The sequence below is a fragment of the Formica exsecta genome, unplaced genomic scaffold (assembly GCF_003651465.1).
Source record: "Formica exsecta isolate Colony F162 unplaced genomic scaffold, ASM365146v1 scaffold229, whole genome shotgun sequence".
Taxonomy (NCBI): Eukaryota; Metazoa; Arthropoda; class Insecta; order Hymenoptera; family Formicidae; genus Formica; species Formica exsecta.
Window position 1 is genome coordinate 261,110 of NW_021849582.1, and position 14,371 is coordinate 275,480.

At 34.8% G+C, this 14,371-nt stretch overlaps 1 protein-coding gene across 5 annotated transcripts in view; it reads right to left on the reverse strand.

Annotated features, from left to right (window-relative positions):
• LOC115235652 (transcription factor AP-2-epsilon) overlaps window positions 1-14,371 on the reverse strand; it is a 227,574-nt gene that overhangs the window by 30,094 nt on the left and 183,109 nt on the right. For 4 of the 5 annotated variants that reach the window (XM_029807565.1, XM_029807564.1, XM_029807563.1 and 1 more), the window contains 2 exons: window positions 13,410-13,637; window positions 12,319-12,370 (listed from right to left, as the gene is read on the reverse strand). In XM_029807565.1, coding sequence (XP_029663425.1) covers window positions 12,319-12,370; window positions 13,410-13,637 — 280 coding nt within the window. The remainder of the gene's footprint in view (window positions 1-12,318; window positions 12,371-13,409; window positions 13,638-14,371) is intronic. The other variant, XM_029807562.1, reaches the window with a different exon arrangement.

Genomic DNA, 14,371 nt, shown 5'->3' on the forward strand with positions numbered 1-14,371 from the left:
TTTTCTTTCTCTCTCTCTCTCTCTCTCTCTCTTATCTCGCCTCGGGATTTCTTTTGCATTACAAGGAGTCGTAACAACTGCGTCCGCGACGGCTGAGGAAGAAATTAATCGTTCTTGTACACGCTCGCGTACGCAGAAAAAATACATGGCGTGGTACACGAAGAAATGTAGCAACGGCGTCGCAAATGCGAAGCTAAAAGCGACTCGTGTCCGGCCATGTGTATGCGCCGTTTACTACAAACTCCCGTCTCTTATAAATCGCCGTCGCTTTTTTTCCTCTCCGTACGGGAGTTCGTCAGCTTCATGGAAGAGTAACGAGGAAACATTCTCCTCGCGATTACGATGAACTTTGTAGTGGTCTAGGTATTTGCATTTAATCGCATTGTGTGCTTTCTGATGATTCGACCGCATCTCTACTCTGATCCGATGAGTTGTTTTATTCCTAAGAAAAGTCTGGTGAGAGAGACGTGAATATATGGCGATCGTTCACGGTGACAGTGTTCTATCCTTAGCTATAATAGTGATTGCAGGTCGAGCCGGTGTAATTTTCATTCCAACGGAAACGATTGAGCTGGGAAGCTACGGCGGCTTGAAGACGCCGTCAATGAAGCAGCTGCGGTAGTATCACGTATAGAGACGCACACGCGGTTATCTCGGAAATCGGCGATCGTGTGAATCAAATGCAGATACGCAATACATAAAATATTTATCGATATTGCAGTCGCGCATCTACTTAAATCGCAGATATGAGCACGATATGCTATTAAAATATTATATGCAAGAGCCGCGAGATTACAGGCTATGATTAAAACAGATGTTGTATTGTTGCTATTACTGATTATATCATAAACATAGATAACGATAAGTTTACTTGTAAGTTACAAAGTTACTTAATTGAGTTATTAATGAATATAATATATAACTGTTGAATATTTATATATTTTATTTTCCATTTATAATTCTTATTTCAAATCGAAAGAGATTTGTTTCTTAAATCTTAAGTCTCATCAACATACAAAGTTTTTACATAATTTCCATTAAAGGATAATAATACGATAAAATTACGCAGTAAGAAGTTTGGAAAACTCCCGACTGACTAGTTGATACATCCAATTGATACATCCAAGGTGGCGATAAATATCGGATGCTTAATATAGCACTTTAATTGAATCCGCTAAAACAACGAGATAATAATATAATGATATGTTCCAGTTAAGGCAAAATAGCTATGCTCCAATTTGATCAGTAATCATCGATGAATGGGCGGAAGTGCACGATCGAGGTTCTCATTATGAAACTGTAGATTCAAAAAAAAAGAGAGAGAGAGAAAAAAAAGCAAGAACATACATCTCCTTCAATCCTCCTGTCACTTTCTCGTGTTGCCTAAACTTATTCTTATATGCCGTCTTTTAAAATGCATATTCCATTTATCCTCTATTACATTATATCAATTATTAAAATAATGATTTTTTTATTGTCACTGCAAAAATAATAGCAAATGATATTTAAAAGATAAAAACCCAGAATTTAAAAAGACTATAATAATCCTGTTACGGGACAGTTTGATGTGTTGAATTATGCTAAAAAAAAAAAAACAAGTTTTTTTTCCAATTTTCATCATGTTTGAAATAAGTTTTACTTCCCGCATAATCAGAAGTCGAGAACGAATTTTATCAACATTAATAAAAGAAGAGAGAAAAAAATCTTGCAACAATATATTAAGCATTTTTTATGAACACGACATAGATAAGATATATGTTCAATGGCTTTGATCGAATGTGTGAACCGGTATATAATTTCCGGTGATTGGCAGCACATTAGAAAGCTATTTAAATCAAATTAATAATATGTAGAAAAAGAGAGAGAAAGAAAGAAGGAGAGAGGGAAGGAGGAAGAAAGAGAAATAAAGCATAATAATCATTTATACATACAAAGCCGTACGTATGCATACTATTTCTTCATGAAAAATGACAATAGTAATTGTACAGCTATGCTAAATTAATTAAATAAATAATTGAGGAAATATGTAAAATATGAAACATTCTATCGTATATAAAAATTTGTGATTTAGATGGAGAAATATCGAAGGAAAAAATATTTATGATGAAGAAACTACGTGCTTGATATATGCTTCATTTATGATATATTTGTCCCTCAAATTAGAAAGAATAAAACAGATATGAGAAATATGTCAACCGGAAAATAAACGGACGAAATCATATACATATATCTCTGTGCAATCAATATATCCGTTCAATGATTGAGCAATGACGCAGCTTGAAATGTTCATTTAGATGTACAGATAGCACACAAATTGATATATATTCATGACTTGCAGATTGTACGCATTAAAATTAGCGCATGTTACACGTGCAACATCCGAGTTCGTTAATATTATATAAAAAATTATTACCTATATTAATTGCTATTTTCCATTTTCCATTTACTCAATATTCATATAAAATCTGCATTATATATAGTGAAACTCTTGTTTAAAAATAATCAAAGATTTAATGAAAAAATTTATATATATATGTATATTCAATTAAAAATAAGGATAAAGTTCCGAATAGGTGAACCCTCCGATTTTTTTGAAACTACACTATTTTTTGTATTTTTTAACGCTGATTACAAATATGATAATGAAAATTTGCGACAAGGTCATTTTCAAGGTCAAAACAAAAAAACTGAAAAAATATAACTTTTTAGCGTGGAAAGTTGCAAACCCATGTGGAACCTCGCTTCGCGTGCAAAAGTGTATGCGTGGAAACAGTGGGTTCCGCCCCCCTGCGGGGGGCTCCACTACCGAGAAACTAGACAAATAGGTTTGCGTGGAACTTCGCTCTGCGTGGAAAGTTGCAAGCCCATGTGGGACCTCGCTTCGCGTGGAAAAGTGTATGCGTGGAAACAGTGGGTTCCGCCCCCCTGCGGGGGGCTCCACTACCGAGAAACTAGACAAATAGGTTTGCGTGGAACTTCGCTCTGCGTGGAAAGTTGCAAGCCCATGTGGGACCTCGCTTCGCGTGGAAAAGTGTATGCGTGGAAACAGTGGGTTCCGCCCCCCTGCGGGGGGCTCCACTACCGAAAAACTAGACAAATAGGTTTGCGTGGAACTTCGCTCTGCGTGGAAAGTTGCAAGCCCATGTGGGACCTCGCTTCGCGTGGAAAAGTGTATGCGTGGAAACAGTGGGTTCCGCCCCCCTGCGGGGGGCTCCACTACCGAAAAACTAGACAAATAGGTTTGCGTGGAACTTCGCTCTGCGTGGAAAGTTGCAAACCCATGTGGAACCTGGCTTCGCGTGAAAAAGTGTATGCGTGGAAACAGTGGGTTCCGCCCCCCTGCGGGGGGCTCCACTACCGAAAAACTAGACAAATAGGTTTGCGTGGAACTTCGCTCTGCGTGGAAAGTTGCAAACCCATGTGGAACCTGGCTTCGCGTGAAAAAGTGTATGCGTGGAAACAGTGGGTTCCGCCCCCCTGCGGGGGGCTCCACTACCGAAAAACTAGACAAATAGGTTTGCGTGGAACCTCGCTCTACGTGGAAAGTTGTAAACCCATGTGGAATCGTATATGTACTGCAAAGTACATGCTTAGATGGGAGAACAGATATAAGATTTAGATTCCATCGTTTTTGTTGAAAACTATCGTACGGTAAAAATTAATAGGACATAAAATGTTTTTCTCTGTAAGATCTAAAATTGTTATGGGTTTTTCATGATTTTCACTATGAAAATGAGAGATGCACCAATTTTCATTATGATATTCGTAATCAGTGCATCAAAATACGTAAGAATACTGAGTTTCAAAAAAATCAGAGGTGAGCACTTTTCGGAACTTCACCTGCCGTTTTTATTCTTTAACATCGATTTTCTCGAAAACTTTCAGTTTTACGCAAAAAATGTATAGAACATAAATGATGTATTTTTACAAGAACTACAACTTTTATTTGACACATTTTTTTCTTACATCAATATTTATCGAAATAATATTTAAAAAAGTATATTTTTTCAGTTTTTTTTTGAGTTTTGACCTTGAAAATGACCTTGTCGCAAATTTTCATTATCATATTCGTAATCAGCGTTCAAAAATACAAAAAATAGTGTAGTTTCAAAAAAATCGGAGGGTTCACCTATTCGGAACTCCACCCAAAATAAGAGTTTAAATAATAATTAAACCATTTAAATATTAATTACAAATTCTAGCATATACACGTATTTGGTTTTACGTACGTACGTTGTTTCCTTATATTCTAACACATGATTCTATTATGTCAGATCCTTAAATTCTATCAAGATTGCTATGATTACTAAGTTTATAATATTTTTATTAAATATGGAACTATTAAAAACAAAGTAATAGAGAGTAGAAATAGAAAGAGATACCAGATTATAAAATAGATCTGAATATCAAAGTAGGAAACAGAGACGAAAGGAAACAAGCAAATATGCTGTTCGATGATAAACGACGTAAACAAATAAGCATGTTGATTCGGTCGTTGATCCACCTACACATCATAAGTTAGTAAGAAGAAACTCTCGTCCCGATGCTGATGTTTGACGATTCACTATTATCCATAGCCGCGGGCTGTTTAGAGAAATCATTTCGTGCGCGCGATGCAATACGTCGTGTCCGTAATTTTAATGAGAGGCATACTCTCGTACACACCTACGTATGAGTTATGGTAAGATTGTATAATGCAATTATGACGGGGTATATTGTATATATATATCGGTATAAAATTAATATAACCGTAGTATTTACGAAGTACCGACAGACGATTATTGCATACATTCATGTGGATTTTGCAAATCGATGTACTCATCGATCTCGCGGATCTAGTCTCGTTGAGGATTGCGTCCGCGTCAAGGCTGGACCAGTAATCTTGCGTAACTTTCATAAAAATCTTTCCTGAATAATCTGTCTTAATGTATGATTGGATAATGCATGATTTTTGTTTCATTTAGGACTTTTAAAGAATTATTTCATAATTCTCGTATTCAATGTCCTTAGAAAAGTTAATCAATAATACGATTAACGACTAATAATAAAAATTTTAAGCGATATTTAAAGATTGATAGCCAAAAATAGCAGTTAATAAATATATCTTGTTTCTTTAATCTTTCGCAATCCGTATTTCTATAATACAACTTTCTAATTCGGTAATTACTAATTGACAAAATACATTCCATGTAAAATTACAAAGTTACAGATACGCGAGCCACATATTTATATCGTATTTTTTTTTTACAATGCGCGCACGAAGTTTACGTTGCAGCAAAATTAAATCCGCTTTTAGCAAAATTCTTCTGATTACCCGGCATTTTGTCATTTTGTCTACGTACATCATGTAACATTTTGTGTTTGATAAAACGAAAGCTCGACGGGCTCTACTGAACAAAGCTCGAAGACGGCACGCGCGTCAACATACGAGACAATTATTGCCGCGCTATACGTGACTGCCGCTATACAAAATATCTCCATCTGCGAATAGCCTTGAGCGCGAAGCCGGGGCGCTTACACGTGCGTCCTGGACACGCACAATTTCCTGGGCAATCAACCGGGCCGGAAACTTAACCAATCGACGCGTAGCAACGACTTCGCTTACTTCTCGACCTTGATTGGTTAGCTGGTGTGTGACTGGGGTGTGACTTTTCGACCCTAAAGGGACTCTTCGCCGGAACGGGCTTCCGTCAGGCAGAGAGAGAGAGAGAGGAAGAGGGGGGAGAGAGATCCACCTGGGCCCCCAGGGCAACTACGAGCAACGTGGTGATCGTTAATTTCATTAGGGGCTGATTTTAGGAGTTTAGCTGCCTTATACAAAGATGGTGGCCGCCCTCCATTCGCGCAGGATGGTCCCGTCCGCGAACAATGCAAAAAGTACACACCTCGAAAACCCCTTTCGATAAACGAAGCCTGGAATCGATCAGCGCATTTTCTTTTGACGGTTGTTGATTGAAGAGATTTGAAGTGAACCCCATTTTCACGAGAGTTTATATTTAATAAAAAACATATTTCTGGTAAATAAAAAGGGTGTGAAGACTGTTATCAATGTTAATCTCCCGTATATCGTAGATTAGAATGGGCGGATTTAATAATGGCAATGAAGAATCGGTGATTGATGCGTTCACCGGGTTCCGAGGAACAGTAAAGTAAGTATCGAGGGAACATGTAATTTGAAAAGAATCGTTAAAGACGCACGAGTTATAAAACTCACTACACTTGCTTCTGTCACATATCATTCCAATCGGCGACAGTAACGGCGGCGGTATATATCGAGACGCGTATAGCTAAGCGCGTTCCGCTTCTCGGAAGCCGGTTATACAATTATCGCGGCTTACCTTGGCTCCGTCACTTGACGACGACGACGACGCGCTCCAGTTTAACTTTACTACGATGTATCGAGGACGAATGGATTCTTTCTACTAGCGTCGAGACACGCATTAAAATTTGATTCTTAACTACATTTAAATTAGCAGTCGTCAAAAGATCTTTAATCATCCGCGAACCAAAATTTTGACAACCTGTATAAAAGAAACTATATGTTCTTTTTCTATTTTAATCAAGTAATATCAATATATTGTACTATAATCTATAATTTCCAACGGTTGTTAGGACTATTGTATTATACTTGTAATATATATTCTATTAAGTATTGTACTGTTATTCTGAAATTTTCGGATCCTTTTATGTATTAATTATATTTTTATTTAATTTATTAACTTTTAATTTTCTTAAAAATACGTATAAATATGTTTCGTGCTTAATAATATATAATTTTTTTCTACTCTAATGTAACCGATAGAATGAATTTTATTATAAATTGATTTGTAATGACTTTTTCCAAAATAGTTCTGTTCTTTAATTATTTGCAAAAGAACTTTATGAAAAATATATTATAGCTCGTATATGTATGTGAAATAAATATACGATTTGTAACTTGTAACAACCTATCGAAAGCATTCTATATCAAGTTCTATGTCAGAACTTTCTATGGAAAGTTCTGTCAGTCAATCACAGTATCTCTATTTTATTTTAGTTTCGTATCGATCAATATATGTTTGTATTTCAAGCTTTCTTAAACAACTATGATATATATAACAAACTCGAGAAGAAAGAAAAATCAAACCGAAAACTGATATTTGTTTTCAAAAAAAAAGATTTTCTACACAAACCACATGTATAGATCTAAAAAGAGAAAGTCAAAATTAACAACCTTAAGGATGTTCTGACTGTACAACAGTAGCAAAAGGCTGTCGAAATTTAAAAAAAAAAACATTTTTTACGTTTATACTGTTTGAAAAATCAAATAAATTAATCCGGATTATAAAAAAAAAATTAAAGTATCACAAAATAATATGGTTTTTAAGGTCTTCGCAAAAGAAAATAGTTGTAATTAATATTTTTCCTAATTTATGACAAAAACTTTTGATTGTGAATACCCCTTGAAATCAACTGCAGGAAACAAGAAAACGAATAATTTACAGAAAGATTTCGAATTACAATAAGAATTTTTCTACAATTTTTAATAAATAACTTTTAAATAAGTAAGTGGATTTAAATTAATTTTTGTACAAATATTTATTAGAGTTTTCTTAATATATATGAATATTTTTATTTCGCTGGCAATATCTTTTTCTATTTCAAATTTATCAATAAGTGCTACAATAATTTTCCATAAGAATCAATACAATCTTTAAACTTAAATAATTTCCAAACCATTAAGAGAATTGTGCTCAGGTTTTGCACAGATACTTATTGTTAGAAGAAATACTAAAACAATGTACGAAATTTTCATGCTTTTGTCAATGTTTTGACATATGATACATACATCCTTAAGCCGTTTCAAGAATACATTTACATATTTTTATTTCAAATTTTTGCGATATATGAATGCAACGTATTTAAATAGAGATACTAATCTATACTTTATATTTGCTAATTTATTTAAAATAAAAAATGTTTCATATATAATGCGAATATACATATATAGATTAGTCTACCATTTCTGGCATAAAATTATAGTAAACATTAGAAGTAATTAATCGTTCAAACTAACGATACATGACAGAAGCAAGTGTAGTGAGTTTTATATCTCGTCTCTTTTCCATAAAAAGTTATCGCGTTAGTTACAAATTTTTAAACAAACTCGATTCAACGAGAGAATCTCGAAGATATCTTAACCGAGAAAATCAAGGAGCAACGGCAAGGAGCAACATCATCAATTATAATGCTATTTCTTATTTCTCTCCACTTCCATAAATCGGGATTAAACCGGGACACTCGAACGAGATATTTAACGTACAAACGTCTAAATAATATTGTACGCGTATTGAAATTAATATCGTGCATATTTCGCAACAGTTTTGGAAAATAAAAAAGAGCATGGGACGGGAAGACAAAGAGGAAGGCGCGCGGTCGAAAGAAAGAGAAAGAGAGAGAGAGAGAGAGAGAGCGCGCGAGAGGAAAAAGAAGCGAGAATAGAAAAAGACTGGCGAAATAAGCTGTCGGCAGGACGAGTAACGAGGCATATAATAACCCTCGGTGACATTCGAACAAACAGCCATCTGTAGGGTAATACCCCTGTGGTGAGAAACGCCCCGAAAACTACACCCCGCCAAGAAATTACAATGACAATAAGCGAAATCCGATCCGCCCGCGGGCACGCACCGTATTTTTTTCTTTCCCTTTTTCCTTCACACCTCCTCTACGCATGTTACGTTACGTCCTTTCTGCGATTCTATGCGACCTGGCAGGCTCTCGGCCATTGTGCGACGCGACGATCCGAAGAGGCGAAAAGAATTACATCGTGAAACACGAGGGTCGTCGCGTAATACGTTTGTGGGCCGTACGAATGTACGAGGCTTTCCAAAGTACACGTTTCCGTCAACGTTTCCCAAATGACATCGCTAAATCGCTATATCGATGTATAATCAGATTTTCTCTCTACAAAATTGGATATAAATGCGATCATTACACAAAGAGAGAAAGAGCTTTCTTATAAATATCTTTTACATCGATCAATGTAAAGCATTAAGATTCATTTATCCTTATTTGCTGCGACGATAGTTTCACAGCTGATGCTCCCCCAAAAATTGAAGACGGTTAACAATTTAATTATTAAAAAATTGAAGCTTTAATGCAAAATTAAACGATCCGAAGAGGCGAAAAGAATTACATCGTGAAACACGAGGGTCGTCGCGTAATACGTTTGTGGGCCGTACGAATGTACGAGGCTTTCCAAAGTACACGTTTCCGTCAACGTTTCCCAAATGACATCGCTAAATCGCTATATCGATGTATAATCAGATTTTTTTCTCTACAAAATTGGATATTAATGCGATCATTACACAAAGAGAGAAAGAGCTTTCTTATAAATATCTTTTACATCGATCAATGTAAAGCATTAAGATTCATTTATCCTTATTTGCTGCGACGATAGTTTCACAGCTGATGCTCCCCCAAAAATTGAAGACGGTTAACAATTTAATTATTAAAAAATTGAAGCTTTAATGCAAAATTAAGTCACCGAGAGAAAGTGCGTAATAACTTCGATATCCTCTGTCGGCTAAAATGACGAAAATTACTGCTACCATATTGGGATAGCGGTAACGCGGTACGATTTCGTAATTAATTCACAAATCGAAAGTTACATATCTCGACCATAGGTGTAATGACAAACCGAGACTTCTCCACTAGTTTTCTCGGATCAGCGGTCGGATACGATCGGTCTAGCTGAGCGTGATACTTTCGCAAGAGACGCTGGCCGCGATTCGATCTCGGAGATTGACGCGCTGACGAGAGGTGGTGTATCGCTCGCGAAATTGGACGTGGTGCAAGTTTCCTTATAATCTGCCTCTCTCGTGATTCGTAACACATCCTCCTTCTCAGCGGACCGGTAACTCGCTCAAAATTACGCAATCGTGGTCGTGTAGAATTTTATGCGCCGATCTTATCCATCCTATCAAAAATTATACTCATGTGAAATCATTTATTTGAAAAATAAATTAGACGGCATTTTTGTCTTCTCTCCCCATTCATGAACATAAATTTTATGAAAATTAAGAAAACTGCGGTTTCTTTTCTGATATAGTGAATAAAAAATTTATTTTATCATAAAATTTAGTGTCTTAATATCTAGATTTATTTAAATCTCGATTATTAATGTTTTCCAAGAATTTATATACAGAGTATAATTTTATTATATAGAGACTTTCCACGGGAAAGAAGCTGCGAATTAAATTTGACCGTGTGCGAACTGCGGTAGATAATTTATCGTACTGCGATTCACGCGATGCTCTCTTCGACAGAAAATACACTTGTGCAGCTTTTTGCGATCTCTATCGCGGTAGATCGGTATTGCAAGAGGAACGACTCGTTCGCGTAAGAATGTGCGTCACTTTTATACGCGCGGCCTTAAACTTATTTTCACAAACGGCCTTAAAAATCTCGCCTGTATGCCCTTGACACAACGAAGAGATAAATTCTAATTAAGGGTGACAAGTCGCTTACTTTATATTTCCGGTTGCGCAGCGATCGTTTTATATCGGGATTATACGCTGCTGCTCGCTATTTCGAGTTGCTGCGCGTATTTATCGGCGACGTGCGTTGCGTTTTACATTCTTGCGACGTGCAAATTTACTCGAGGAAATAAATTCCGAATCGAACGATCCCGCGATCGGAAAACGGCAAGTCAAAATTAACTTCGTGTTACGCACGATGAGATTATCTCGTCGCAATTCGAAAGTATCTTTACTAAGGAGTACGTTAGATATATACATATGTCAAAAATAACATTGGCCCTATTTCTTAAAAATCGATAGATGACAGAAGTAACTAGAACGGTCATTGATAGTATTTTATGATTAAACGCTATTCTCTGTTTTTTGTTAAGATTTATAACATAAAATAAAAAGATGAATATAGGATATAATAAGTGCTTTTACTCACTTTTTAGTAGTGGTAGGTCGTTCATGAACCCTCCATCGTCCACGTTTGTGTTCTAAAAAATAAAAAATTTAATCTTCTTAATTTTTATATTATATATTTTGTGGTAATCATAAAATAATAATTTTTTCAAAAGAGTTTTCTTGGAACTGAATTTGTATAATATATAATTTGATCGCAATCTTTTTAAATACCCTTTACATCATAATATTATGATATTCCAATATTGAATAATCTATAACGTTGGACCCCAAAATCGCAAGATATTTTCCAAGAAAAGTGTAAATCTTAATATTTAATATTCAAAGAAAGTATTTATAATCTTTGATATATTTAATATATATATTTTAGAAAAATCAAAGAGCAAAGAGCAAGAACTTAATATTGAGCTAAAATTATACTCATGTGAAATCATTTATTTGAAAAATAAATTAGACGGCATTTTTGTCTTCTCTCCCCATTCATGAACATAAATTTTATGAAAATTAAGAAAACTGCGGTTTCTTTTCTGATATAGTGAATAAAAAATTTATTTTATCATAAAATTTAGTGTCTTAATATCTAGATTTATTTAAATCTCGATTATTAATGTTTTCCAAGAATTTATATACAGAGTATAATTTTATTATATAGAGACTTTCCACGGGAAAGAAGCTGCGAATTAAATTTGACCGTGTGCGAACTGCGGTAGATAATTTATCGTACTGCGATTCACGCGATGCTCTCTTCGACAGAAAATACACTTGTGCAGCTTTTTGCGATCTCTATCGCGGTAGATCGGTATTGCAAGAGGAACGACTCGTTCGCGTAAGAATGTGCGTCACTTTTATACGCGCGGCCTTAAACTTATTTTCACAAACGGCCTTAAAAATCTCGCCTGTATGCCCTTGACACAACGAAGAGATAAATTCTAATTAAGGGTGACAAGTCGCTTACTTTATATTTCCGGTTGCGCAGCGATCGTTTTATATCGGGATTATACGCTGCTGCTCGCTATTTCGAGTTGCTGCGCGTATTTATCGGCGACGTGCGTTGCGTTTTACATTCTTGCGACGTGCAAATTTACTCGAGGAAATAAATTCCGAATCGAACGATCCCGCGATCGGAAAACGGCAAGTCAAAATTAACTTCGTGTTACGCACGATGAGATTATCTCGTCGCAATTCGAAAGTATCTTTACTAAGGAGTACGTTAGATATATACATATGTCAAAAATAACATTGGCCCTATTTCTTAAAAATCGATAGATGACAGAAGTAACTAGAACGGTCATTGATAGTATTTTATGATTAAACGCTATTCTCTGTTTTTTGTTAAGATTTATAACATAAAATAAAAAGATGAATATAGGATATAATAAGTGCTTTTACTCACTTTTTAGTAGTGGTAGGTCGTTCATGAACCCTCCATCGTCCACGTTTGTGTTCTAAAAAATAAAAAATTTAATCTTCTTAATTTTTATATTATATATTTTGTGGTAATCATAAAATAATAATTTTTTCAAAAGAGTTTTCTTGGAACTGAATTTGTATAATATATAATTTGATCGCAATCTTTTTAAATACCCTTTACATCATAATATTATGATATTCCAATATTGAATAATCTATAACGTTGGACCAAAATCGCAAGATATTTTCCAAGAAAAGTGTAAATCTTAATATTTAATATTCAAAGAAAGTATTTATAATCTTTGATATATTTAATATATATATTTTAGAAAAATCAAAGAGCAAAGAGCAAGAACTTAGAGAGGTAAACATAGAGAGGTAAACTTAGAGAGGTAAACATAGAGAGGTCCCTTTTATTACAATATCCTTTTCATAAAACACATACTTTTTACATACAACGAATCGACTGCACGAAATATGCTTGTGTAAGACAAAGAAAAATATTTTAACCACAGCAAAGTAAAACATATTTGGCAACATTCCGTTGCGCAAGCGTATGACATTCTATTTAATGAATGCTACAACTTTTGTTGTTAACATAACTACCTCTGTACATTTTGCAAAAACAGATTTCAAACAATTTCAAAGAATCGGCAAAAATTTATTTTGCGTGAGATTAATAACAAAAATTAACCATAGAAGATAATTTTAAACTTTCAAACTATAACTTCTTTTTTCTCCCCCACACTTTCTTCACTTTCTGGATACTATTAAATTTAAATCCTGATAGAATAAATTCCATATAAAATTGAAATAAAAATAAGAATTTTATCTATTATTTTTTATTAATATACTATCTACTTTAAAAACTAATAATACATCTCAAACATCGAAATTGTGAACCGGATCGAAACCGTCCTTGCGTGCATCTCGATGTATGCAATCTTGCAGTATTTCTCCAATAATTATAACGCTTCCAAGAGTCTCGCGGCTATTCTTCGGGGTGAGAACGTCGTCGAAAAAAAACGACATCGAGGGATGTGATAATAGAGAAAATATGTTGCGATTACGTACATCGTCGCTCACCTGGGGGTCGTCAACGAGGCTGCTGTGCAGAACGAGGTCGGTTTGGTCGAGGCCCGGAGGCGGTAAAAGGGCGTCAGGACGACGTACGGCGCCGTACTCGACACCCCTTCCGCCACCGCCACCGCCACCACCTCCGCCACTGCCACCTCCGCCACCGCCACCGCCGCCTCCGCTACTACGTCCACCGTCGTACGGGAACGATGAAGCGTGCATGTTCTGAAATCAGAAGCAACGTTTCAATCAGTCTGATACTTTAGTTTTAGCGCACATTTTCGCTCTTGATAGACATTTTGTAGAAATTGTAGGGTTGCACAAGATATCAAGACTAGTCTTGATATTGTCTTGTCTCGAAATTCGATTATTGGTCTTGTCAAGATTATTGGTTTAAAAAAAAAAATTTAAATGTGTATATTTATGTAAATTTTAGACGAGGAAAAATCACTATATTATATACAAAATTAAAAAAATTTATTTAATGAATAAAACCATTTATTTAGTTAAAGTAGAATTTTTTAACTTTAGCCTTGGTAACTAATTGAATATATATATAGTGATTTTTGGGGGAAGTAAACGAATGACATAAAAAGTAATAATTATCTTAAATTATATTACATATTATAAAGATTATGTTAAATATTATTTTAAACAATTGTTTAGTATTCGATAAAAATTGTTAATAAAATCGAAATTTTTGCTATTAAGATTCATCCAAGACTGGGACAAGATGTTTTCGAAAAATTTCAATACCAATATTTTTATGAATATTGTCTTGTCTTATGTAACTTTAAGAAATTGTGAAAAATGCATGTGTATTTTCAAAATGATATAGATAGGTGTCTATTACATTTAAACTACAATTGAAGATATGAATCTAAATATGAAAAAAACGAATATAATTCATCTAATTTTTTGGACTTCTTTATTTTTGGGGAAGAGAATTTTTTTTATGT